General features: G+C 54.1%; 9 protein-coding genes across 9 annotated transcripts; 4 read left to right on the top strand and 5 right to left on the bottom strand.

Annotated features, from left to right (window-relative positions):
* Nucleotides 1-1,076: 1,076 nt before the first annotated feature.
* M409DRAFT_66721 (uncharacterized protein) lies at nt 1,077-2,846 on the top strand (the record flags this gene model as incomplete). The annotated part of the gene is made up of 5 exons (XM_033817062.1): nt 1,077-1,146; nt 1,333-1,546; nt 1,610-1,799; nt 1,857-2,417; nt 2,460-2,846. 5 exons carry the CDS (start codon nt 1,077-1,079, stop codon nt 2,844-2,846), a joined length of 1,422 nt encoding a protein of 473 aa, XP_033667127.1.
* A 908-nt stretch (nt 2,847-3,754) lies between these two features.
* Nucleotides 3,755-4,069, top strand: M409DRAFT_55098 (uncharacterized protein; the record flags this gene model as incomplete). The annotated part of the gene is made up of 1 exon (XM_033812912.1): nt 3,755-4,069. One exon carries the CDS (start codon nt 3,755-3,757, stop codon nt 4,067-4,069), a length of 315 nt encoding a protein of 104 aa, XP_033667126.1.
* A 558-nt stretch (nt 4,070-4,627) lies between these two features.
* On the bottom strand, nt 4,628-5,046 carry M409DRAFT_66720 (uncharacterized protein; the record flags this gene model as incomplete). Its single annotated transcript, XM_033817061.1, has 4 exons — nt 4,628-4,760; nt 4,814-4,854; nt 4,908-4,957; nt 5,013-5,046. 4 exons carry the CDS (start codon nt 5,044-5,046, stop codon nt 4,628-4,630), a joined length of 258 nt encoding a protein of 85 aa, XP_033667125.1.
* A 1,054-nt stretch (nt 5,047-6,100) lies between these two features.
* Nucleotides 6,101-6,516, top strand: M409DRAFT_23427 (uncharacterized protein; the record flags this gene model as incomplete). Its single annotated transcript, XM_033806787.1, has 2 exons — nt 6,101-6,384; nt 6,462-6,516. 2 exons carry the CDS (start codon nt 6,101-6,103, stop codon nt 6,514-6,516), a joined length of 339 nt encoding a protein of 112 aa, XP_033667124.1.
* Nucleotides 6,517-6,745: 229 nt separating this feature from the next.
* On the bottom strand, nt 6,746-7,754 carry M409DRAFT_66718 (uncharacterized protein; the record flags this gene model as incomplete). Its single annotated transcript, XM_033817060.1, has 2 exons — nt 6,746-7,157; nt 7,219-7,754. The coding sequence occupies 2 exons, from the start codon at nt 7,752-7,754 to the stop codon at nt 6,746-6,748; spliced, it is 948 nt and encodes a 315-aa protein (XP_033667123.1).
* Nucleotides 7,755-9,045: 1,291 nt separating this feature from the next.
* M409DRAFT_23425 (uncharacterized protein) lies at nt 9,046-10,758 on the top strand (the record flags this gene model as incomplete). Its single annotated transcript, XM_033806786.1, has 1 exon — nt 9,046-10,758. One exon carries the CDS (start codon nt 9,046-9,048, stop codon nt 10,756-10,758), a length of 1,713 nt encoding a protein of 570 aa, XP_033667122.1.
* An 847-nt stretch (nt 10,759-11,605) lies between these two features.
* On the bottom strand, nt 11,606-11,920 carry M409DRAFT_32771 (uncharacterized protein; the record flags this gene model as incomplete). Its single annotated transcript, XM_033810260.1, has 1 exon — nt 11,606-11,920. A coding segment is annotated over one exon (315 nt), but the record flags the coding sequence as incomplete, so codon positions are not given.
* A 10,491-nt stretch (nt 11,921-22,411) lies between these two features.
* On the bottom strand, nt 22,412-23,498 carry M409DRAFT_23423 (uncharacterized protein; the record flags this gene model as incomplete). The annotated part of the gene is made up of 2 exons (XM_033806785.1): nt 22,412-22,919; nt 22,990-23,498. The coding sequence occupies 2 exons, from the start codon at nt 23,496-23,498 to the stop codon at nt 22,412-22,414; spliced, it is 1,017 nt and encodes a 338-aa protein (XP_033667120.1).
* A 1,107-nt stretch (nt 23,499-24,605) lies between these two features.
* On the bottom strand, nt 24,606-25,711 carry M409DRAFT_55093 (uncharacterized protein; the record flags this gene model as incomplete). The annotated part of the gene is made up of 2 exons (XM_033812911.1): nt 24,606-25,464; nt 25,515-25,711. The coding sequence occupies 2 exons, from the start codon at nt 25,709-25,711 to the stop codon at nt 24,606-24,608; spliced, it is 1,056 nt and encodes a 351-aa protein (XP_033667119.1).
* Between the last annotated feature and the right edge of the window lie 883 nt (nt 25,712-26,594).

Genomic DNA, 26,594 nt, shown 5'->3' with positions numbered 1-26,594 from the left:
CGCACTCATCTGGTGCCCAGATTGGATCTGAGTCGCTCATGGTTCACCGAATGATGAACCAGTACTATCATCCAGCACATGAAGCGTCTCATCCCCCACGGCCATGAGACGGGATCGCAGCCTTGCCCACGATGTCGGCACCTCTTCTCGTTGAGCGATTACTGAGGACGCCCATCGATGCGAAACGCACGTTGGTCGAGCAATCAGGAAAGGAGTCATCGCAATGCGCCTCACTGGTTGACTCGTGCCGGACGCTACTCCGGAAATTGCTGTGAAAGAGCCAGGAGACGATGGTCCAGACACTTCCGGGAACCGGGGTCAATCACGGGGTTCTCCGCCGCAAATCGACGTCCTTTATCAGTCTCATGATGCTTCGATACTCGCCTTCACATGTGTGGATCTGCGTCTGCATGCTCGATACTTAGATTCAGAGGCTCCACCGACAGCGAAATTTTCATTGCTCGCAGACACCTGACACAGAAGTATTGTTACCGGGCATCACTGGACCCGAAACCGATGCAAATGATGGTCTGCCCTCTTTCAACTTGGAGCTACCGCATCTCCGGAGTCTCGACAGGGACGGTCCTTGCAGCACCGACATTTGATCTGTCAGGAGCAGTAAGCTCTTAAAGTCTATTTCGGACCGGACTGGGCCTTCAACGACATCTCTTGTCTTGTCATACATCTTTTCTGCCCTGATACCGTTATGGGTTCTGGGATTTCCACTTGCTCCCAGGACTGGAGACCGGACACATCTTCAAGGTCGTTCGACTGCAGTCACCTCGCACGCCAAGGAACACATGCTGAAGCAATGCAATCAAACACCCCATACCTGGGATGCTGACATCCGCTCCTCTCAACCCAGCATCTAGCAAGGAAGCAAAACTCTCGCCAACCAGAGACATGTCTATTCCAGGAAGGTACCCTTCACCTTCAATCCATGCCACGCCCTTACAGCCTGGACGTCACCACCTGCCATCCGGCAGGAGACTCTCCTAACCAATTTCGCGTCGCCACGAGTCTGGTTCACGGACTTCGGTAGGCGTATTCGACCAGGCATCGCTGTCGAGTCCACGATGGAGGAGAAGTACGGTCTTGTTTTCCCCCTCAGAACGTCTCCTCGCTCCTTCAATCAACATCTTTCAGGTGCTGCTACTGCACCAAAGCACTACCTACTTTCAATCATTCCCTTTCCCTTCATCGTCAATCGTTGCATTCCAATAATGTCACTCCTTCGCTCAGCCACGGCCACTTTCCTCTTACTCACCTCCCTCTCCCTCACCACCGCCCGCTCCCTCGCCTCACCAGACGCCAAGCTCTCCACCCGTCAAGGCCAAGGACAATGCGTCTCCGAAGCCGGGCAACCAGACTGGTACAACCGCAACCTCAACACCGTCCGCGCAATCTACGACCTGACCGTCTACCCCAACAACATCCCCATCCTGATGGCGGGTGGGAGTGCGGTTCCCCCGGGCTTGTTCGCGGAGCATGCTACGGGACGGGTCTCCCCCGTGGGTGATTTTGAGGATTTTGAGGATTCGATTGAGTGAGTTGTGCCATGAATAGAAAGTCGATGAGGAGAGAGGTGTGCTGACTTTGGTGGTAATAGGTACTTCTTTGCGCTCGCTCCGACGCCTTTCACCAATAATGCAAGCACGGCATTCTACGACTCGCAGGTTGTGGATTTCGTCTCGGGATGTGCGAATGTTGCTGCTTCATTGGTTTACTTCCGCACTGGCTCCGTCAACCCCCTGACAGGAGAGCTGGATCAATCAAAGCCAGTCTCAACCCTCTCACAGGCAAGCCCCCTTCCCACCATTCCCCACCTCCCCCACAACTAACATCCTCCTCACCAGGTCGCCTTCTGGCGCTTCGACCACCGCGGCGCCGTCGAAAAATACCAAGCCTGGGTCCCCAACCTGCAAGCCTGGACCCGCGCTTCCTCGGGAATCGACTACAGCAGCATGCAAGTCCAAGCCGCCGCTGCGCAGGGTCTCTGCCCGGTCATCCAGCAACGCTGCACGGGCAAAGACCAGCAATACGCCTCGGTCGAAGACTGCGCGGCGCAACTCGGCGCCAAACCTTTCGGTAACTTCGACGAGGCCTGGGGCGATAATGTCGCCTGCCGGACCATCCATATCATCCTCACGATGGTGCGTCCGGATGTGCATTGTCCGCACGTGGGGCCTACGGGCGGAGGGAAGTGTGTGGATATTGATTATAGCACGGATTACTTTGACGATGAGAGGTTGTTCAAGGCGCCGCTGGGGAGCGTGTTCACATGTTCGGGCCCGCTGCAGCCGGATAATCAGGTCGGTGCTGGGCCTGGGGCGGCGCAGATTTTTCAGGGGCTGGCGCAGGCGGCGCAGAGTGGGATGCTGCCGGGGATGCCGGGGATGGTGGGCGCGGGAGGGGCGGTGGGTGGTGCTCCTCAAGGGATGGGTGGTCAACAACAGCAGCAGCAGCAGCAGCAGCAACAACAACAAGGCCAACAACAGCAACCCCCCTGCCCCGAATCCGGCACCCCCGCGAACCCAGCCGCCCAAGCAGCCGCGGACGCCATGAACGGCCACCAAATGTCTGGAGGAGCCTGTCCAGCGAACGGAATGGGTCATTCAGGCACGCCGGCGAACCCTGCCGCTCAGGCTGCTGCTGATGCCATGGCTGCTCGTCCTCACACTGGTGCGGGTATGGCGCCAGGTCCTCGACCCCAGGCGTTCGGAGAGGGTGCGATGCCTGCTGGCGCTGGTGCTGGGGCTGGTGCTGCTAGTGAGCGGAATGCAGCTCCTGGACCGAAGGCGTACGGTGCCGCCGAGCCGCCTCGTTATGAGAAGTGGAAGGCTTAGAGAATTTGCGAGGAAAGGGAGATTTGGAGGACGAAGAGTGACTCTATATATTCGAATCAATGAAGATTATCTTAATATGTGGTTTATTGTATTGTGTGTGGAGAAAGCATCTTTAGATTGACCCGAAAGCCAGCGCAAGCAACTCGTTTTTCTTACCTGTCAATACGACAGACCATGCGGTCGGTGAGGGTGCCTACCAGCATGAACAAAGAAGAAGCTCTTACCTCGTGTCCCTCGCGTGGTTATCTCCGTCTCCATCATGCATCCTCATTCTCATCATCAACTTCTTCAGAGCTGTTCTGCCATCGCCAACTTCCTCTTCAAGCAAAGAACCCATATCCGCGTATATGAGCACCGTTCCGCGGTCCCACGTAGTAAGCCCAACAATCCTCCGTAGCTATAGACCGTAGGATCATAGGGCTCGTTGAAAGCCCCAATATGGCGTACATACTTCCCAAGTAACACTTCACGTACGTCGTAAGAGCTCTTAACTGGTACCGAAGTGTGGATATGAATCCTCCGCCAAACGAACCGCAACGCACGCCACAGCATAAATTACCCTTCTAGGCCAATGGAACGAGATATTTTAGCCTCGTGATGCCTGACGTATGGTAGGTATGTCCATTCTGGTGGTCTTTCCGGGCCCGGGCGGCGAATTGATCGGGGCTCATCCGGGGTTTCCCAGGAATCACATGGATGGTTGATAAGGACCCGCATTTCTATCATATGGCCTGCTTGGGGAAAGACCTCGGGCGGGGTGTTCGTATGGCGAGGGGGGAGGAGTAGTGAAGCATATATCCCTTTGGGAACCCACCTGGCGTTTAGCTTTCGTTGAACTTCCTCACAACACACCTACCATCGACCTCACCACCCAACCCACCACCCACCTCACCTCACACGAACCAACCATGCCCCCACCAACCTACACCCTAACAATCCTCTACCCGGCGGGTACAACTTTCAACATGCCCTACTACCTCAGCACACACATGCCGCTGGCCGAAAAACACTGGAAGCCCTACGGCGCGCAATCCTGGAAAGTCGTCCAGCTGCCTCACGACGCGCCTTACTGCGTGCAGGCGACGGTCAAGTGGGGGTCGAGGGAGGAGTTTTTGAAAGCGCTGGCAGGACCTGAGGTCGAGGAGATCAAGGGGGATGTGAAGAATTTTTCGGATCGCGAGCCTATTATGTTGGTGGGTGAGGTTGTGGGGTCGTCGTCGTGAGGGAGGGGAGGGAGGTTGGTGTGGAGGCGCGTTGCTGTGGTGTTGTGCGCGGGCATAGGCGACTTTGCTGGTCGTTGCAAGAAAGATGTTCGCCATGGTGAAGGCGTGAATCTGGGAAGCTTCGGCAACAGCGCTCATCTCAGCCATCTCGATCGAATCTTGGCGCACGTTTGGTGGCGGTGAGGTGTGGCTGGCAACTTCGATGTTCCCAAAGCTCAGGAGCGCCAACGTCATGTCATCACCATGACTTCAAACAATCACCAAGCACGAGTGAAAAACGCGAAGAGGAGGGAACAAAGCACGAGATAATTGCTTCGTGAAGCTTCAATTTCAATAATGGTACAAATCATGGTATCATAGGTCCCGAATTCATCATGGGATAATAGTGCCGTTTCTCCATCGTCGATGCATATCAGGTATGCCTCCCTTCCCTTCCACCTCCCATGCTCCAAAATGTCCTCATACCATCAGGTTCCAACGTGGTGTAGAAAGAGCCGTTCTCGAGAAGAAGTCAGGTGCATGACAGGTCGAAGAGGTTGTCGGTGATGTTGGAAACATCTATTTCTTGTCTAGGCCGACGGTGTGCTTGGCCTTGTCGAGGAAGGACTCGTCCTTGTGGGCGTCCTTCTCGCGGGAGGTCTTGTCCTGGAGGGACTGGCCGGTGGACTTCTGGCTGTCTGGGACGATGTCGCTGGTGGAGATGTCAGTGGAGGTTTTGAGAGTGAAAAATGAGGGACTGCATACCGCTGGGCCTTGTCACCAAGGCCAGTGACAGTGTCGCCAATCTATGTTTCGTTAACAACGGCTGCAGGACTTGGACTGCCTCAGGGACACATACCTTGTCCGTGGTGGACTTGGAACTCTGAGGCGTGGCCTTGTCCTGGAGCTCTGGAGGAAAGTCAGCAGCTGTCAATGGCGAGCAGTGAAGGTGGTGGAGACTCACTGTCGGAGAGATCCTTGCGGCCGGAGTCAGTCATCTTGACTGTGGTTGTTGGATTGGTGGTTGGTTGGTTTAGTTTGGAAATTGGTTGTGAAGTTTGAGTGCTGAGAGTGTGTGATGGTGGATGTAGAGGAGAGGGCTGAAGGTCGAAAGAAAGAGTGAACTTATAGAGGGGAAGTTATCAGTTGATGCTGCCTGTGAACAGCAAAACGGCGCGTCATCGACTCGTCATGCCGCAAACATGACACGCAGCAGCATCGCAGGCACATGACAAGGCGGGCAGGAAGTGATGGAGTGACGGGAGGTGTTGGCAGGTGGAGTGGCGCATGCCGGCACAGAACGAGCACGACAGGGCCAACACAATGGCTGAACACGGCATTGACGTGCGCCGCTACGTATCTTTGCCCATCCCTAACAAGCCTGTTGTGGCTGTCATCCTCTCCATCGAGATTGGTGCTCCACAGGCTCGTTCATTGTCTCTTTGCCCCTGTCCCTTCGCTCATGCTATGACGCAAAGTTTTCGATTGCTTCTGAGAGAAAGTGCCAGCCCAGACGTTCGCCATTGCATCCAACTTCTGGCGAATTCTCCCATCGTCATCCAGCCCCACGCAATGGCCCTTCCATTCCATGGCGGAAAAGTTGGCAGAGGTGGCGACAGATGTCACGCCCGCACACGCCAAACGTGGAAAACGCGAGTGATGGCGGGGTCAAGCTCGACGTCATGCGGGCGATGAATTTGACAGAGAACAGCACGCTTTTCTCATACCAACGCAAGACATACACATGTGGATGTCACTGATCTAATGACCGTGTTGCTCTCAATGTGACAATTGTCTTTCTTGCTGTTCATCGACAATCCCGACTTTCGTGAAGAGAAAACAACGTCTGCAAACATGGACCCTGACGTACCTGACAGCCGGAGAGAGCTCCGATGCAGCTGAACCCTCCAGTCCACCTTCACTCCCCACCAACAGCACGTGCAATCAACCACATGATACGCAACCGACTACAGCAAAGGCTCGTCAGCAAACTAATTCACTCACGTCACCCTCTCCTCACAACAAACATCACCCACCGCCCCCCTCCAAACAATGACATCCCCCACCCGCTACAAACTCGTCTTCTTCACCCCACCCCAATACCTCCCCGCCATCAAAACCGCCATCTTCGCCGCCGGCGCAGGCCGCTACCCAGGCCCTGGCGGCTACACAGAATGCTGCTTCACAACGCCCGGTGTAGGGTCTTTCAAGCCGGGTGATAGTGCAAACCCGCATATTGGGGAGCGGGGCAAGGTGGAAGAGGTCGGGGAGGTGAGGTGTGAGACGCTTTGTGTGGGGAGGGAGGTTGCTAGGGACGCCGTGGAGGCGTTGAAGAGGTGAGTTAGTCAAGAATCAGAAGGGGAGAGTGATGTGAGGGGATGGGTATGGGCATGTCGGGGCTGATGAGAGGTAGGTCACATCCTTATGAAGAGCCGGCTTATGAGGTTTATAAGCTTGAGGACTTCTGAAGGGAGTCTTCACCAATACTGGATTGTGCCAATCCCAGCCCGCCTCCTACCATTACGGCGTAGATTTCGACTCGTGGAAAGCTCTGGAGATGCGTATCGATAGAAAGAGCAAGCTACGCTCGACTGCTCAAACGCGTTCATTGTGGAGGTTTACCTAAACACAACCTATATCCCATTCCATCCCAATCCTCCAGCGCCACGCTCATTCCCAATTCGTAATCCGTTTCCATTAATTCAGCGCCTTGCTCTTCACGCCCTGCTCATCAACCCAATCCCTCCACTCCCGCCATTCACCGTAGTGCAATCCCACCTGCTTGCCCTCATACGTGACAAGCTCACCCTTCCCATCACGCCAGACCTTCTGCCACGAACCACTGCTGCCGTTCCACCCAGCTTTTCGCATAAGCGAGATGAGTGTCTCTTCTTTGGTCCAGCCTTGCTCTTTTGCGACGTCGGGAAGGTATGTTGAGCCGAAGCGACGGCCGTGGTGCGTGAAGGAGATGCGGAGACCGTGTTTGCCGAGCGTCCAGTCCATCGGGTCTTTGTTGGGCGCGGAGAAGTTCGTGAGGAGAGTGACATGGCAGCTCAGGGATGGGAGGAGGGATGCGGGGATTGGTTGGAAGCGGACGTCTTCGAATGCACTGTAGAATGTCTGTCAGCAACTTGCGAACAAACATGCTCCTTCATGGGGTTGTCTCTTACCTGGTCAACGCATAAGACCTCAGCCCATACTCCAACTCCTGCGGCTCGAAAGTCCCAATACACCCCCTCAAACTCTTGTGACCACTCCTCGACACGGTATTCCACGTCACGAACAAAGGATGCTCCTCCGCACTCTCCCGTCCTCTCCTCGAGAAGGAGAACAAAGAAGTCCGCGAATTCGAACTCACAGAACTGGCCGGCGTCGCAGTCCCCGAGGCACTACTTCCACTCTTCGATGAGGACTTGCCCGAATTCGTGGAAGGCAGACTGCTGCTCGACGATGCCGCTGACTGATCCGTCTCGCGATTCAAGAGGCGAGATATAGCTGCTGGCCGAGCTGGTTCTGCCTCTGCATCGGTCATCTCGGCATCTTCTTCGTCGGAGAGCTCTTCATCCTCGTTGTCGATGGCTTTGCCCTTGCTCGCGTGATGCTGTTCCCAGAGCTCTTCTACTTGGGTGAGACTGAGCGGTTGCCGGCGCTCGAAGTTCGCGGCGAGGGTTTCGAAACAGTAAGCGCAATGCGCTTGATTTGCCATCGGATGGTCGTCACTCTTGGGAGATGGGGATGTCTTGGGTTGGGTGGGACAGGTCTCGGGGAAGCTATCTCTCTGAGCGGGATGTCTCGAGACGGAAGCACTAGCGTAGTGCTGCAGTGTTGAAGTTGGGGAGATGGGAGAGCCGCAGGTAATGAGGAGGATGAGGAGGCGGGAAGGCGAGGAGATGTCGTGGTTGTCAAGAGGCCAGGACAGCGAGGAGCATGCCTGTCCCTGCGCGCATGACGTCTCCAGCCTCGTCGATTCGGCCCCATGCGAGATTACCCGATGTGATGGAGAAGGTTTCTTAGCGTATGAGCTAAATCGGGCGCGTCGACTTCACCTTCCTGGACTCTCTTCTCCAATGCATCAACGCACAATAATATGGCAATGGGCTATATTCCTTTTGAGAGAGATTCCGGACGCATGGTTAATAACGACACTGATGCTTCATTGACTAGCGCCTCCCGAAGTCTCACAACTGCCAGAAGGGCCAAGCGTGGCTGCATGACGGGCGCCTTGTCTTGGGCTCAAAAATACTGCACCAAGTCTCAAAGCCACGAGAAAGATCTATCAAAAGCCAGATGGGGGCCTCTCACTCACAATTATCCTTGACAAGTCGCAATCTGCCACAATTGAAGCGACTTGGCCATCAAGGGCTGTTTCCACACCTGATAAGTACACCTACTCTCCTCTCAATCATCCCCTCTCGGTATCTCATAAACACTTCTCACGAACCCCAATGGTGTATACACCATTACTTGCAATGATTTTATACACACAGCTCAAAGCTCGTCCGCGCCATCACCTCGATCTGTGCTTGAAAGCTACGAGCAGACATCTACGACCGGCAATGACTCCGTCACCACTACCGAATCGCCGTCCGGCCTTCGGTGCCCGCTACAGTCGACCTTTGCAGCAAGTTAGCCAACGACAATATTTCCTCCCTTGGCCTAGCCTGCACCGCCGAAATGCATTGTCTATTCGATAATGAACCGCCAGCGACACAACGATACCCGTCGACAAAGATCGTCTTTGTTGGATAGGTCAAACCTACAAAGAATCATCAGTTAAACAATGAAACTCTTTGGTTTCTTCAAGACTATTGTTCAGTCCGAGTCCCGTATATCTCGAATCAATGGCCGCGTCTCTGGACCGTTTCCGCTCCGCTTACGAACACTTTGCAAATCAACCCTTTCGCGACCCTGACCGTTTTCTTCTCATCGCCAACTCATTCGGCTGGACCGAACTGCGACCAACTATCAGAAGAAATCCTTGGAGCTATTGAGAGAACATGTCTAGATCCAAGTATGTAACCTTGGACTTGGGCGGTCACTCCACACCCAACGAGAAGCAGAAGCAGACGATCCCGAACTTCCAAAGCACTAACCCAGAAAGCGCTCATTTAGACCTGACCTTGGGTATTGAAATCGAGTGCTTGCTCTTACAAGACACTCGCCCGAATCTAGCCACTAGCTCGAACCCGACCAATCTTTCCGGTCGCCAGAGAATTCACGCCATTCTCAGCCAACCTATAAAGGTGAACTGCTCTTCATGTGGTAAGCCGCACAACTTCAGTCTGCCATTGAATTCTGTGGCATCCAGCCACCATCAGCAGCAGCAAATCGATACTGACTACATGAAGTGGACAGTGGACGAAGACAGCTCTTTAGCCCTCACATCCGCGGAGCTCAATGCGCTCGGGGACAGAAGACCTTACACAAAGTTTGACCGCATAGAGGTCAAGAGCCGTGTTCTGAACGCCAACCAGCCGTTGCTTACCACCGAGAGCATCGCCGACTCATTCCACACTCATTCCGTGAAGTGGGAAGACGAAATCAGCGCTATTTATGAACGCCTCATCGAAACCTTCAACGCAGTCCCTGGAGTTCCTGGCTTCCGTCTCGTCGTCAATCCTTCCTCGGGTCTCCACGTACACATCGGCAATGGTCATAAAGGATTTCCCTTGAAAACCATCAAGAATGTGTTGTCGATGTGCGTTGCGAATGAGCAGGCCATTGATTCACTGCACAGTGTTGACCGTGTCACAGGCAGCACACTGGCATTCTCGGAGCAGCGGACAAGCTGGCTGGTCGAAAACTACACCGATGAGTGCCTGGATGACACCATTTACAACGTGCCGTGGTCTGCCCACTTCCAGCTACTGGCGTTCAAACTCTCTCTCGGTGAAACGTCCAGCGCCGACGGCACTGCTTCTGACCATGGCTACATGCGAAATGAGTATCCAGCTAACGCACTGTGGATGTGGCCGTCATTGGAGCAAACCGCTCAGCAGAATGATGTGCCATCGTGGCTGAAGCTCATCCGGTGTGCGAAGGACGTCAAGAGTCTGCGCAATCTCCAAGGCGCCATGGCACATAACTCGACGGTCAACCTCAGTAACATCCTTGACTTCAGCGCTGATGGCACGAACAGAGGCATGTTCGGCGACAAGAAGATGACCGTCGAGTTCCGCCAACACCGGGCCACTCTGCGTCCGACCGAAGTCATAGCTTGGATCAACGTGCTCCTCAACCTCTTCACGTTCTGCCACGATCAAAGTATGTCGGAGGTCAAGGATCTCTGCGAGCAAACCTGGTCTGACCCTTCGCATGATGCTCTAGCTTTCTTGAAGAACATCGGTGTCGACGCCCGCACATACAACCACTACGAGACATTCCTCGACCTGGGCGACAACTATCTCTCGAAGTACGCCCGCGACGTTCACGAATCGGAGCTGCAAGCCATCGCGCAATTCGGCTCGGACGACTTCTTTCTGCCTCTGTGCAAGTTTATCGTCGAGGAGCAGACCGCGTCGATGAGCCTCCGCGAGATATACACGCGGATCAGAGAGAAGCTCGTGACCGGTGGCTATGGGCAGTTCGAGGCTGAGTACGTTCAGCAGTTGTCTGTCACGCCTGCGGAGAGGAGAAAACTCACGATCGGGTGGATCCTGGATAGACCAGGGGATCTCAAATCACCCACCGAACCATCATGCTTCGGGTGATGCTCCGCAATTGGACGGTGATATGTGATGTCTGGCTGCTGAAGTGTTGAGGCTTGGATTGTACCAGCGTCACAATGATGGAATATGAGCAACAATTTGTACGAATGATGACTGACGAGCGACGGTTTACTGTACACATATCATGAAAATGGCTCATTCTCGAGAAAACACCTTTGCGTTTTCTCTCTTACCTCTACCTCCACGTGAGATCGTTGACTCAATGCTGGTAGATGTAATATTTTAATGCGATCAAAGGGTATCTATCCCAACGCCAACAACCACGCTCAAACATTCAAAATCACAAATTATGCCCAGTCCCATGTACCATCCCCACCATCCCCACCCTATCCTATCCCAACTGATACCACTTCTTCTTCCTCTCCAACCGCCCCCCAAGCACCTCCACAACCTCCCGATGCCCCTTCCTAACCGCAATATCCAACGCCGTCTTCCCCCCTTCATTCCGCCACCCAACATCCGTCCCCGCATACATCAGCCTCGTCGTATAATACGCACTCCCCGCCTTCGCAGCCGCATGCAACGGCGTCGACCAATCGCTATCCGTGGCATTGACGTTCGCGCCCGCGGACACCAAGGCCTCCTCGGCGAGGATGATGTCGTCGTGGGGTTTGTCCGCGATGAGGTGCAGCGCTGTGCGGCCGGTGCCGGCTTCGGTGGCGTTGACGTGCGCTTGGACTTCGGGGGTGGAAAGGAGGAGGGCGAGGGTTGGGCCGGCGCCGATTTGGGCGGCGCGGATCAGGGCGCAGGGGGGGTTGCCGATGCTGGCGTGGACGTTGGCGCCGTAGTTGAGGAGGACTTCGACCATGTGGGTTTGTTTCCATTCAATTGCGTAGAGGAGCGGGGTCGGGGCCGCTTTGGTTTGGAGTTCGAGGTCCGCGCCGGCTTCGATGAGGACTCGGGCGGCGAGGATGTTGCCTTCGCGGACGGCGAGTTGGAGGGGTGTAAATTCGCTGTCATCGAGGGCGTCTACGAGCGGATCGTGTGCGAGCAGTGTTGTTGTGACTTCTTCGTTCTGGGATAGGACGGCGTAATGGAGCGCTGTCATGCCAGTGCTGGTTTTAGCATCGAGGAAAGCGCCGGCACGCAGCAAGAGTCGAACCATGTCTGCGTGCCCGTTCCACACTGCACCGATTAGGGGGCTGAGCATACGCTTGCCGTTGAAAATGCTGTTCTTGTGAGAGTTCACGTCAGCACCGCTGTTGATGAGGACGCTCGCAAGGGTGAGCCAGCCTCTGGTGGCGGCAAGGTGCAGCATCGTGAGCTTCTCGCGTCCAAGTTTCGAGGTATCTGCGCCGAGCGAGACCAGCAGAGCGGCTACGTTCTGAGGAGACTCCACATTGTCAATGTTGTCCATTGTCCAGACCCAGGCCTCATGGACATCCGAGGAGTTCCTCGACATATACGCTACGTTATAACCAGCTGTGTGCAAGACATTCTTCGCCTGAGTCTGATCGATGTTCTGCAGCGAATTCCAAGCGTCTTCGATCCTAGCATCGTAGTACTCGTGGCCTACATAGCCGGCAGGACGACACTTCTCGCATTGACAGTTTCCTTCGGTCTCGTCAAAGACGCATCGAAGAAGCCTTGTCTGCTCACAGTACCGGCATGCGCATACGTTGTTGAACCCCATTAGGAGGTACAACTCGTTGGCGAGGTTTTCAAGGCATCCCGAGCAGTGACACTTAATGATGGGCTCGCCGTCAAGTGTGGTTACCTCGTCCAGAAGGCTAGCAACTTGGCAGACTTCGCAATCACAGGGATCCGGAAAGCCAGTCAGCTCATCGTCGTTGACCACATCTTCGTAAGACGATGGTGGCGCTTCATCCTCGTGTTGTTGGCTTCCAGCACTTTGCTCTTGCCGAAACAAGTCTTCCACTGCTTCGCGAATGCTTTCTTCACACAGCGCAATCGGCGTCCTATTCCGATTTTCTCGTGCGCCAGTATCAGCACCACTTTTAAGCAGTAGCCGAATCGTCTGAAAAGCGTCGTTGACCAGATCTTGATCCTCACTCCAAGCATAACGGCATGCGTAGTGCAAAGCGGTCCAGCCATCGTTCTCGGTCTGATTCACTATCTCATCATCGTCACGAAGCAATATGCGAACACTTGCAGCGTCACGCTCTCGAGCAGCCACATGTAGAGGCGTCAAGCCGGTAAGGTTGCCTGATCGTCGATCTGCTCCAAAGCGCAGAAAGTACTTGACGAAAAGTGGGTTGCGCATGGCAGCTGCCACATGAAGCGGAGAGTTCCCAAACACATTCGATGTGTTCAAGTCGACGCCGGCTTGGATGAGTGCCTGGACCAGATCTCGGTCGAGGCCCTCCGAAACGCCTTCAATCGCCACATGCAGAAGCGAGTTGAAACGAGTCGACTGTGCGGAAGGCTCTATTTCTTCGAAGAGATGATTCGTCCATGACAAAGGTGTGAGGTCCTTGAGGTCGTCAATGAGTGATGGAAGGTCTAGACTGTCCTCAACGAAAGCTTGCTGAATCTCTGCGAGCTTCTCGTGTATATGTTGCCTCTGATCTTCCAATCTGCTTCTTGCGGCTTCATCATTCGCCGCCGAAGATAACCAGATAGGTCGTAGATTATCTGGTATGTTCGGAACTGTGGGCCTGGTGGGTAGAGGCTCATCAGGGTAATGCTTTTCAGGAGATGGTGCTCCATCATTGTTTGAACTCTCCTCCGCGGGAAGAAGCATCGGGGTCTGTCGAGCTTTGGCGGCGGCAGTCTTGCGCGCACGCCAAACTTCTTTGCGAATCGCAACATGTCCAGAACGTGGCTTCACTGGACTATGTGGTTCAGCCACCGACTGCGCGTCAGAAGGAGGACAGTTCAGAGTAGGGTGTGTCCTATTTGCGGCGGTTCCCTTGTCTGGTTCTGCAGTTCGCGGATTGGCATACTCATTCGGGTTTGCATTGCTTTCCGTCTGCTCTTCGGCCAACGGGACGGAGGTCCTCGGGAAAGCATCGTTGTAAAGAGTACTGTCTTCGACAATGGGGCTAGGTCCGTACGGTCGACGAATGCGGTCTTCGAGAGGCCGTATGGTGTCTTCCTCGACGTGACTTGACTCATCCGCGTGAACTTCCGGCTCTGGAGCCTCGACGTCAGATGCGCTCTGGTCAAAATCGCTGTGTTCGGCATCATCGAGACAGCAGTCTCCGCAATATGCATGCTGGCCTTTGGACGCAGCCATAATCTGTTTCATTAGCTTAGACGCTTCTGGCCGAAGCATGGGCTCCTCTGCCGTCATGCTTTGTATCCAGCGTAGAACTTGCTCATGCTCGGATGGGAGACTCATCAGATGCATGAGCCACTCTTGCAGACCGGCAACGTTGACACCCGGGCGTATGGATTGTGTTCCATGCTTTTGAAGGAAGACTTCCCTGGTTTTAGGACTTTCGCCCAGGACCACAGCCTGCGAGGAGTCAGTGTGGAACATGAAAGCTGCAAGGAGGTGTATACCATCATGTCGAGGAAGACACAGCCCAGAGACCAGACATCTGTATATCGCTTGCGAGGCTTTGCGAGATGGACCTCTGGCGCAGCATAGCCGTGGCTGTAAGCTCTCGCAGTCCCGATTGTCGTCTCTCCGCCTCCTTCGGCCCAGTCGATGGCGATTCCAAAGTCAGTGAGAAGCATCGAATTCTCGTGTACCAGAATGTTGTCAGGCTGGATGTCTTTGTGTCGACACTTGTTCTCGTGAAGATAGAGCACAGCGGAGCAGAGGCAACCAAGACTGCGAAGCAGAAACTTTTGGTCCACAGCTGTATACGCTGGTTTGTCGAGGAATTGGGTTAAGTTCATGTCCGCCACAGGTTCCATCAGGACACCCATGTACTTTGGGTCAGTGTATGAACTGTTCAGACATCAGCCTCATGTCATCAGTAGCCCAACTACGGCACTCTCACCCTACGAAGCGCACCAGATGCTCGTGCGAGTACTTCTTCAATGCATTGATCTCATTCTCATACTGCTGCATGGTCGTCTTTGGCGTGCGGAAAGTGTGCTGACGGGAGAACTTCTTCCTCTGGCATAGTTTGTCAGTCGATAGTCCATCTAGTTTGAGTGCATACACTTACAGCGTAGTTTTCCCGCGTGAACTTGCTTTGCACATGGTCCACCGTCCCATATCCCCCCTTTCCTAGGCGCTCGAGTACAATGAAGAGATCATCGGCGCTTTGTCCTTCGGTACGGGTCAATATGCGCAAGACTTCTAGAAGTGAGGAATACTGACCTAGGTGAAGATGCGGACCACCTTTTACAATATCCACTTCTTGTTTGCTGAAGACAAGATTCTGCTTCTGCATGAACACTCGTCTGGCCTTCTTGTCCAGACATTCCGGAAGGCTTCGATCGGTGTACGGGAAATGTGCGTCTTTGCGACCTTCAAGCAAAAATCCGCTCATGGCGCCGACTTGATCAATGCTGCGAAGCACGAGGTACGTTCGCGGTGCCTGGGCCCATCGCTCTTTGCCGACACGACGCAACAGATTGCTGACATCTTCGATCTCGTCATCATGGTATGGCTCGTCAGTACTCGCTTGCCGTTGCTGTATTATGTGAGAGATGGCCGTCTCAAATTCGTCGACATTGAGTCTTCGTGAGTTGTCCTCATCACCTGCTTGTCGTTTTATTAGCATACTTGCTATGAGGCTGGAAAGGGTGCATACCAGTGGAAACCGTAGCTTGCGGAGCTTGAGTCGCATTCTGCAGCGCTTTTCGTCGAGCAATCTCCTTCATGACGATGTCCCTGACTTTTAGAGACGCTTTGGTAGCATGCTGCATATCATTGAGCAGCTTGTGGTGTTGCGTCGTCGAGTGCTTCGTGATGGATTTCTCGTGAGTCTTGTATTGTGCCTTCAACTGCTCAACGGACTTCCGAAGGGATGCGTTCTCGGCCTCGAGCTGGCTCGTGTCGCTCTCGGTTTTTTGACTTTGCACTTGGAGGCCCCTAGTGGAGGTGAGTCGCTGTCAAACTGAATGACATGCTTGTAACGTACGCTTGTAGGCACTGTAGATGCAACTGAATGCAGCTGATGCCTGATTGAAGCGATGTTCCTAGTTCATCGACGTCGCTCTCGTCAAGCTTGTAAGCTGTCAATCCGCGGCGAAAGAAGCCGTCTTCGTCCTTGGGAACGTGTCGCTCGATCTCTTGCGAGAACTGTGCGATACCGGTGCTGCATGTTCTCAACGTCTCAAGGAGCTCCAAGGTTGTACCGCTGCGGTAGACGTGCTCGAATTCGATAGCCGCAACGTAGAAGTCATTGTTGCCGAAGAAATGCTCCACTGATCTAACGGAAGCCTGGAAAAGTCGTAGCTGGCTTTGAAAGCGAATGATCCTTTGAGGCAGTTCTTTGCCACCTTGATAGAATTCGTACAGGAGCTTCGAAAGCTGGGCAACGGTGCACACCAACTGGAAAGAGAAACCTGCTATACTCAGAGGGTCCATTGCGAGAGAGATTTGAGTACGTGAAGAGTTCGCCGGACCTACAGATGATTTATCGACTCGATTCACCCGAGCTAGATCATGCGCACACCTTATCATAGCCTTTCAGCAGGCTTCGCCGTCGACAAAGCTGAAGCCAAGTTGTGAAATTCAGGGGCCTGCCTGTACGCAGCCACGCTGCATGTCGGCCATCGCGTCCTCGTGCGCATACGTCAAGCACAGATCCTGTTGTTGTAGACATTGTACGGAAAACGCCGCCGAATCGGACAATGCCATTCGTCGCCAGACTGAGAGCACCAGGATGCTTGAGAGGCCGCACTGGGGGCACGAAGTGTCAAGATGCTGCATTCAGCTCAAGAGACGACTTGGGAGCGTTACGCGCGCGGGTCCAAGCCGTGGTGCCTTGCCACACGGTTTGAGAGGTTGCAGAAGCGAGCTTCGAGTATGCACATTGCTGTTTTGCGGAGCAACAGCACGACAGCTTGGCACTGGTGATTGCCTATAAGTGGTCGCCTTCCTTCGGACATCCTTTGTTGGTGTCACTTGCGAACTTTCACTCAGGCTGGCGCCTATGTCAAGTTAGGTCGATGGCCAACGAAAGATTGAAGTGAAAGCGTTGGTCGTGAGGCCTTCTCTTCCTTCCAGCTCATGCTCGCTGCCGCTGGCTGACACGCATGCGCAGTAAGGCTTGAGCAAGCCACACGAGCTGAAAGAGTGTCCCATTGGCAGTAATTTCGCTAATGATAAGGCGTGTGGCATGGATATGGTGCAGGAGATGCAGCAAGAAACGAAGCGAAGTCGAAGAGATCGCAACGTGATGTTGGATTCGGTATGCCGACTTCCGAAAGCTAAAAATGGCACGATATCGTGAGGATGTCGCGCCACCCAAGCGAGGTGAAATAGCAGCTGAAAGAAAGGTTTGTCCTCGAGTGCATGCATGTGTGTTGAGCATTAACACAGCCTCAGAAGCTATGGGAAAATTTCCTGACGCCGAGCATATTCCAAGTGAAACTCATTCACTTTGGACAAGCTCGAGGAGGAAGCTCGACATTGCATCCATAATGGGAACGCCCAACTCCTTGTTGCTCTCCATGAGATTGACGCTGGAGTCGAGCATCAGGAGTATGGGAGGCTTAGTCTCAGCGATGACTGTCCGGCCACTATCATTCATCGTCGAGATCCCGAACAAATTCAGCCTCTTCCAAGCAAGCTTCATCGTGAGCAAAGCCGAAGACATTGTTCGTTGACTGCTTGAGAAAGCCCTCATTCTTCAGCACAGTATATGCCTTGACTTGAACAGCAAGGGCCAAGTCCGCGTGTAGAACGACCCAATCGTCGGAAGGAGCAAGTATCCCTGATGTTGCGCTTGAAGTCCACATCGCCCGTCCTCCTCTCCTATAGCCATATATCATCGATTATGGCTATCTTTCGAGACAGAGCGTTCCGGCTATGCAGTATCTTTCAGGTCTTTGTTGCGAACGAGCAAATGAATACAGTAATATGGATATCCCGCTTCGAAATGGCAATGTTCGAGGCTGACAAGGCCGCGGACGATTGGTGAAATGAGGCATCTCGCTCCTCAGGCGATGTCGTTGGAGTCCAAGATCGTTGGCACTGTTGCTAACGTCGTTAGCACGGAATATAGATGTTGTTGATTATTATTCATGTCTAACATAAAGAAAGGAGAACATGGGTAGGAATTCGGAGCACCCTCCTTGTCCAGGAGCATTGTGTGCTTGCGTTGACCAGTTTTTACACAAGTCCACAAACCATCAAACATCGCTGTGTCCTACGTTCCTCGGAACCAACGCCCTATAGGGCCGTCCATCGTGCTTCTGCATAGTGACTTGGCGAGATGTGGTGGCATCATGGATCGCTGTCCGCGGAGCCCACATATGAAGCCAAGGCGACGTTGGATGAAATACCAAGCCCGTCTGCACACCACGGCTTCCACGCGTTGCCCCAAAGCGCAGTAAATGGATGGCAGTAATGACTTTGCCGAATCGCATACCACCATCACCGAGAGACATTCGGTGCAGTCGCTTACAGCCTCCGGATCTGGGACCCGCGTGACAGAACATCTGTCAAGAATCCCGCGACAGAAATCCCTGTCGCATCGCACGAACATGCGAAGATGGGATTTTCGCACTCTTTCGTACACGATGCCCCATTCAGCGAAACGCCAAGATCAGACCAGAGTTGGAACATGGCTCACACGCCGAGAAACCGAGTGAAAGCGCAAGTACGGCACAAAAGGCAATACACAAAATCCGGCCCGACGAGGTTCCGTGCAACTGCGCGCATTGTGTTTGGCGATCGTCGACTTTTTCGCAAGAATTTCTTGCACAGGTTCACTAATAAAAAGTGGATGCACGCTGCTTCGCTTCGAACGACGTTCCTGGTATTTGCTGCGGTTGGCGTCCTCCTATTTCTAATCCTTTGATCGATACGCTTGGCAGATTCTGGATGTGTAGGGCATTTTTCGCTCCTTGCAGTAGTGGTGAGGTTTTCTCTCGGAGCTGTGCAAAATCCGCCGCCGAGCCGTCGGTCGGTCTGCGAACGACGCTGTCATGTTCCCATTAGGCTTGTGGTGTTAGTAGCGGACACTGTTCTGCTTCCGTTCCTTTCGTCTGCAGGACAGAGGCACTGGTAGCCTGCGCGGTTTGTTTCGTCTGGAGGTTGCCGTGTGAGGAGTTGGTCATGAGTCTGGCCGTATGCGACTTGGATGCCCGTAGGCCTCGCGTTGCCCTGTCACGCGACGGTGTGCGACTATGCATTGAGCGGCTGGGCGGCATTCTGCGTGAGGGGTCGGTGCGAATAGATTGAGATGTCGCATTGTGCGTGTGGAAGTTTGCAAGTCCGAAGGTACTCGTCTCTCAAGAGGGTCTGTTTCGTGCGAGAAGGTCGACAACCATCAGACGCCCGAAAACCCGCGTTACGGATGATAATTAACGCGCTAAGATGAGATGATATCGTCGCCGATATGTTACCCCTTTCGGCTATTACCGCTTCAGACCGGCTACGCTCTTGCTTCGTTCGCCATCTGCGATATCCAACACACCTTGATCCACTGCCTGCCGTCTTCGTGCAGCGCATCTATGGCGGACTCATCAAGGCATCGCAATTGCGATATCGCCTCGCCTCAACTTGCCGTCGCCCATGATCTCCAGCAAGGATTGGGAGAGTCGTCCGGCTCGCGGATTCGGGACGGCACAGATCGAGCTCTCGCCGGGCACGTGTCTGATGCGATGGAGCCTCCGCGCGATCTGCAAACTCTGCCGGGTGCCGGGAGGAAAATGCTTGTCTACTCGCTATCAAAGAGCCGCAACACATGCCGTTGTTGTGCCCACCGCCCTGCTGCTATCCAATCTGAACGGTACATCACAAGACGAATATGCCTCAACTGCAGAACGACACGTCTCGCTGTTTGTCGGTTTCGCTGGCAGTCCAAGGAGCGAGGCCGAAGACCGGTATTGTGAACACTCTGCGTCATCGCACGACTGCCCTACGAGTTCTAGACCGCAGGGCGCATAGACAACGTTGAAACGATCGAGATATGGTCACGCACTTGAGCGAATCATTTACCCAATCCCATACCACCGACGAATCGGCGAACCATGCGTGAAAGGCCGCGTACAAGACGCGTTTCATATCAGAGAAATTCGGCAGCGCAAAGCATCTTTCTGCTGCAGGAAGCCAACCAACAGCTGTAAAGGGTCCGCGGAAAGAGGTGCATTCGAACTGTACGTCATGGTTACCATAGTGGCAGGACGGCCGCTAATGCAGTGCGCTCGCTATTCGATAAGGCACATGCACAGAAGCGGGTAAGGACATGCCATGGAAGACGCCGTGCGAAAACACGCAGCCACGTTCCGTCTGCGGAATGTGTGCAACGAGGTACGGAGACGAAAGTCGGCATCAGCGAGCAGTCAAGCGAACTACAGACGAAAGGCAGGATTTCTGAACCAAGATGATGTGAGACCAGCGAGGAGACAAAACACCAATTCGCTTCGCTAATGCACCGAATGTTCTCTCGCGACGGCAGCTAAAGCCCGAACAGTCACGAACGCTAAGCATTTGCTTCGCTTTCCCACTGGCCTGGTTCGTCAGATTCTGAAGGATTCCCCGTGTGAGTGAGAGCTGAGGATTGAAAGGAAAATGTTCCTTTCGGAGAAGGCCCGGCGAACTAAAAGTCAGCTCAAGACCAGCACATGCCTTGTTGGTCTGATGGCGACGCGAACACCTTCGCTCAATAGGCAATAATGAGCTGAAGCAGAGATGACTCAGGCGAGCACACTGAGCCTTTGACCGAGTCCTACTACACGTGTCTTGCTTTGTAACTCCGAACAGGATCGACACAGTAGACACTTCGGAGAGTTTATCTAGCAAAAAGGCCTTGCAGAGGCCTGTGATAGGGCAATACCACTCGATGAGGGCCTTAACAAGGCAATACTCGCAATCATTTCGAGCTTGGTTACCGATCCTCGTTCACATGCAACCGCTGCTGTATCATGGACGTCGTCAGCTATTGAGACGGGAGGCCTCACATCCCTCCTTTCGATAGTCCCAACTTCCCTATCGAAGTCAGTCCTTCCTCGCCGCGTCAGTCAATCTGCTCGCGATGTGATGTGATGCGGATATAGGCCCACAGAATCTTCTCTCGCGAGGTGCATGATGCGGATATAGACCCACAGAGCTTGACAGCCTCCTGATCTCTGTCATGAGATGATCGAGCGGAAAACCGTCTCTCTCCTTCTCGAACACATGGAGTGTGGCCTTGACGAGACTATCATGTAACAAACACCCACATTTCATAGACCGGCCTCGCAACTCAACATCGCCACCGAAATTCCGCAACACTTCCCTCTCATCGCCGCACCCTCTCCGCTAGTCTGCCCCAGGCCAATGGACCTCGTGGCGCGGAAAACACTGCAATCTTTCATCATCCCGTCGAATTGAAGCTCCACAGACTGAAGTTAACTCAACAACCGGCTCCCACTCACGGGTAACATCCTTTCAATTGTTGCCACCACGCACGTGGCAGATGGCCACAAAGTACCATTACCGCGGGATTCGATCGACTATTACCCATTCCGGCCATAGCAGAAATACTTGTTGGGGACGCACGAAAAAACGCCACAGAGGAAAATGTGGAAAGTGGAAAAAAAAGGGTTGTCCGTTGTTGCTCTGATCGCGGTTTCTCGGCCGTGATGGGAAACAGGGAGCAAATATCAAATAGCACCGTTTAGTTGGTGATGTTGACAAACGAAATAATACGCAAAAGGCGTCCGCGTATTCCACCATCGCCCTGGCCTAGTCTTCCTTACAAATGTCTGACGAAAGCGTGTGGTGAGTGCGCGGTACCTGATCGTCGGCGAAAAGCTCCTTCTCGGCGAACGCAGAGTACTGTAGGGAACAACAAAGCCCTCAGACATACCTCCTCAACCAGGGGGACTAGGTTGCACAGTCAGTCAGTCACAAGCAGGCAGGCAGGTGCGCAAGCGCGGGGCCATCATTAATGTCTTCCCATCGCATACATGCAGATGCAGCTGGCGAGGATGACAAGTCCATCCTGCTGTGCTGTCAGCAGGAAGTCATCAAGCTGTCGAAAGCGTGAAGAAAACGTTCTGGGTGTCCTCGGCCGTGGATTGCCCGACTCGGATAGCAGCACGAGGAGAAGGAGAGAGCTTTCCACTCATCTTTGCTGGGCCTTGATTACGCTTTTCGTGTCTTGCTTAAGCGAACGGTGTCAGAAGTTGTGTTCGGACGATTGTAGCCGGAAGATCGGACTTTCGGGCCCGGTTTGGAATGGTCAGGTACTGTTTGTGTGATACATGCGGACTAGATTTTGGGGAAGGGAGAAATTGCTGGGTACGATTACGGCCGCGAAAGAGTGAGGGAACGAGACACGTGTCGGTGTGCGTTTGCGGTTTGCTCATCATGATCACTCAGGTCCTTGTCATGGATGATACGTACTTACTGTCAAGTCAAGAAGCTCCGAATGCGATGTTCGCATTTGGCAGTAAGAACGAATTGTGAGAAGGATCGCAGTTCGTTTCTGAAACAGGGCTGAGGTTGGATGACTTGATGCTTATGGCTGCTAACGTCAGAGTATTTGATGGATAGAATAAACAGGCACGCGGCGATTTTCAGAGGTCGACACGCCAGCACGGCTAGTAGTGATTACTCCTCATCCACCCAGGCCCTGTAGATCGTTCGGCTGCCCCAGGTCTGCCCTTTCTTCAGCACGACTTGCTGTCTCCACGCTTCGTTGTTGATCGCATTCACATAGCGACTCGCTTCGATGCAGAGACCGCTTCGAGGGCCACGCGCTGGCACGCCGTCCACCGCGGGCACATTGATGAAGCGACCAGCGTAGAATTGGAAGGCGGGCTCGGTGCTGAGAGCTTCGAAATGGATCTTGGTGTTAGGGTGGTACAGCTCTATAAGCTTCTTGATTGGCTCCTTGCGAGAGTCGAGAGGAATGCTGGAAGGATCCGAATTTACAACAAAGCAGTGGTCTGGATCTGGTTCTTTAGGCCCCAGGACGAACTCCTCGTTTGCAGGAATTCCTGGGAAAGGCTTGATCTCGCCAGTAGGGATGCTGTTTTCGTCGGTCACGAGGTGCAAGTTGCTGGGGACCTTTGCTCGCGTTCCTTCAATCGTCGGCCCGCCTGAGATGTTGAAGTAGCTGGGTGTTCACACAGTCAGCGCCAGGGAATCCTTGATGAGAATTGAAGAACGCCGCATCTCATACATACCTGTGGTTGGTGACGCTGACGGCAGTCTCCTCGACCTCGTCGCCCACCAGCTCCACCTCATATTCGATATCCAACGTGGTCTTATCCTTCCCGTCATCCTTCTCCACGAAAGGCGTGTACCAAAGCTTCAACTCGACCGTGCCAGGAAATCCTTCTTCTCCATCCTTGCTGACGTACTTGAACAAGACGCTTTCGCGACCATCGCGATTGACTGGTGTGGGACCTTCGAAGGCCTTCTTACCCCAGCCCTCGGCGCCGCCGTGCAGCGTGTTGGGTCCATTGTTGGCTACCAAATCATAGCTCTTGCCGTTCAGATCGTTGATCTTGGCCGCTGAGATTCTGTTCGCATAGCGGCCGATATTCTCTCCAAAGAACGGACTCGTCTTGCCCTTATAGGTTGCCGCTGACGGGAAGCCGAGTACGATGTTCTGCCCGCCGATCCTGAATTCCTGTATGATGCCGCCTTGCGGCAGGAAGGTGAAAGCGTCTGAGTACTTGGATTCTGCCATGGTGGTGGAAAGTGCTGCAATGACAGTGATGCAATTGAGATGAGCTTCTCCTTACCGTGAAGTGAGTGATTGAGGAAGAAGTGCTAAGCTGGACATGCGTGGTGTTTGCTTGCGAGCTTTCACAAGACGTAGTGGAGCCGGCATCTGCATTTAGCCTATTGCCAACGCGCAGCTCGTCTTCAATCTTGTCGTTTCAGAGCTCGTCGTGATATTTCTCCGTGAAGCAGACTCCATTCACGCGACGGACGTTTGGCGATGGAAGTGATGCCTGAGGTGATGCACGAGAAAGAGAAGGTTGGAGAGTTCAAAACTTGAGTTTGGCGCTCGGGCCTGATGCCCGCGGACTTCACCTGGGACTTCGACATGGTGTCACGATATGGCAAGGCAATCGCAAGAGGCTGGTCCAATAGATGATCCCGCCGCCGAGATATGGAGGTCACGGTAAAGTCACCAAGACAGAATATACCGCGCATTGATTAATGATTGCGTTGCTACTCATCATGCGAAATAGCCTCCGAGGAAATTGTGGTGCGCGGGGTTCGACCGAGTGCTGTTTCAGACGCATCCATTGGTGCCAGCGAAATCATCTGCACAGTTCTGGGATGTGGTTCGCTGGGCTGCGACAGGATTGTGAAGAGGCGGTCGAAGTGCGACGTGTGACTTGCCTTTGTGCAGAAGGATCGTGATGGGTGATGTCTAGACAGAGACCGTTGAAACCGTGAGAAAGAATGGGAACAGAGCGGAGATCAAGGTGTGGAAGTGACAACTTCGGACGCCGAAGTGCGATTGCTCGAGTTCAACGTTTGGTGTGTTAACAATACAGACTGCCTGCCCAATTCCCTTTTGCCTGTCGGCAAGTATCCCTGAGGCCGTTCCCATCTATAGTTTTCCTCAGCTCCAACCCAGTAGGTATCCCAAACCATCGCTCAGAACGCAGCAGTCAAAGAAGAAACCCGTCCCGTCTCATTAAAATGTTCGTAACCATTAAGTCCCGGCATAAAGCCAAAAGGAGTGTGCCGCGGGGCACGATCGCTTGTTTGGTACGATGTGGGTCGCCGCAACATCACCTCATCGAAGATTGTGCGAATCCAGGATGTCCACACCCGATCAGGACATGACCTGGATGAATGAGTTGAAGTCTCGATTAAAGTCGACATCCATATGCTCGATCGACGACGGATCCATGGTCAAGCCGGGTGCGCTTCCATCGTGAAGTCTTGGCATGCCACCGAATGCGTTTGAAAGCTGCTGAGGGTATGACGTGAAACCAGCCATGTCGTATTGCGAAGGATCCCACTGGCCGAACGAGTTGGAGATGTCGTCCATGTTGCCCAGATTATGCTCAAGTTCGGGTGATTTCATGGCGTAGTTGGACCGCATGAAGTTGTCGCCGCTGGATTGAGGGTAAGCCCACTCGGCTTGGTAGAATTGAGGGTCGCTGGCGAGAGGAGAGCTCTGCTGAAGTGGCGACGGTTGCGCTGGTGGGAAGGATTGTCGATGGCGAGGCGCTGGCATTGGGCTTGGATCAGCAGGCGGCGAAGGCGGGGCGCTGAAGTTGAAGTTGTCCTTGAACACGGCAGGCTTCGAGAGGACTGGAGTGCCATGCGAGACTGATCGTGCATGGCCATGCTGGCTGTGTTCCGAATCTGAGCTGAACGATCCCCGTCGTTGGGTGAAGCCCGCGCCCTCAGCGATGAGCTTGGATTGGAGCTTGGCGCAGTCTTCTTCAAACGTCTCCATCTCACCGCTGCCATCCTGCTTGGACTCCAACAGATCCAACGCGGCGAGGATGTCGTGGGTGAGAGGATGGCCGTTGGTCTCGGAGAGAGCTGCCCCGGTCCATGCATTGGCTGCCACTAAACGCTTGTACATCTCTTGGAGGCCGGACACCAGTTGCTGCTGTTGTTGTTCGAGCATCTCAACGTAACCCTTGGGGTAGACTTTGTCGTGGGACTTCTTGCGTTCACTGTAGATCGATCAGCATGTGTTGGTATCGTCGAGCAAGGCAACACCAACCCAAACACGCAAATGGCGTTGTCTGCTTTACACCGCGAGCACGGATGCGAACCATCACACTTGCTCTTCTTCAACCGGCAACGATCGCAGGCCTTGCAGACGCGTTTCCTGATGCCGTCGGTGGCAGAGTCGGTGGACGCAGTCCGTTGTGGAGGGGCCATCTTGTTGACGGGCGAGTGACTCGAGGTCGGGGTCATGGTGTGCGAGTGGTAGGAGACAGCGCGGTCGTTGAGGCACTGGAGCTGTCCGCGGTGCGACATGGGGGTGGATGTTGGTATATGTGGTATGGTGGTGGAGCTCTACTGGGGCAAGGCTAGGGCATCAGAGGGCCAGAACCGATGGAGCCAAGCGATATGGAGACAGGTGCTGAGTGATTGCGAAATGGTCATGCAAAAACATTGGGTGCGGTGGCGGAGGGAGTGGGCAATGATATAGACGGAGCAAGAGCTACCACCTGGCCGCATTACGAGCGCGATCAGACCGCGGAGAGTCAGACCGTAAACCCCAGTTGGTAATACGCTGATGGGGCCATCCTCGCACGCAGCAGGCGCAGGCAGGCCCAGGACTTGTGCACGCCGCTCATCAGCAGACGGATAGCCTCTGTAATCGCAGCCGGCAGCGACGACCCAAGTGGCATGTGTGGCAGGGGTGCTGCGCTGCTGCTCCTGCCCGGTCGCGGCTCTTGGGTCCGCGCGCGGCAGCAGGCCCTCCCTCGACCCAACGGCGACTAGTGACGCATGGGCAACCCTACCAGCCCGTGCAGGCGCCCGGCAAACTCTGATCTGCTGTGCCAAACCTTCGCTGTGACGCGCTGACCAAGGCCCGCCTGCAACCCGAACCGAGCCCGCTGTGGATTTCACCTCCACGGCGGCCTTTCGTGCGATATCCGGCTTCCGTCGCTGCACACACCTCACGGCCGAAACAGCGCTCCGGCCGTCGCGTGCGATATCGAAATCGTCAGTTATCGTCGCCCTGCAGACCGACGGGACGACGTCTCGCTGGTGGATGGGGACGATGAGGTCGGTGGCTTGCAGCGACGAGTCTGCCTCTTCAGGCTCATCTCGCGCGTTTCGACCGTCG

Source organism: Zasmidium cellare (assembly GCF_010093935.1).
Source record: "Zasmidium cellare ATCC 36951 unplaced genomic scaffold M409scaffold_19, whole genome shotgun sequence".
Classification (NCBI taxonomy): domain Eukaryota; kingdom Fungi; phylum Ascomycota; class Dothideomycetes; order Mycosphaerellales; family Mycosphaerellaceae; genus Zasmidium; species Zasmidium cellare.
Note: the sequence above shows the minus strand (reverse complement) of the source record. Positions and strands in the feature narration are given on the sequence as shown.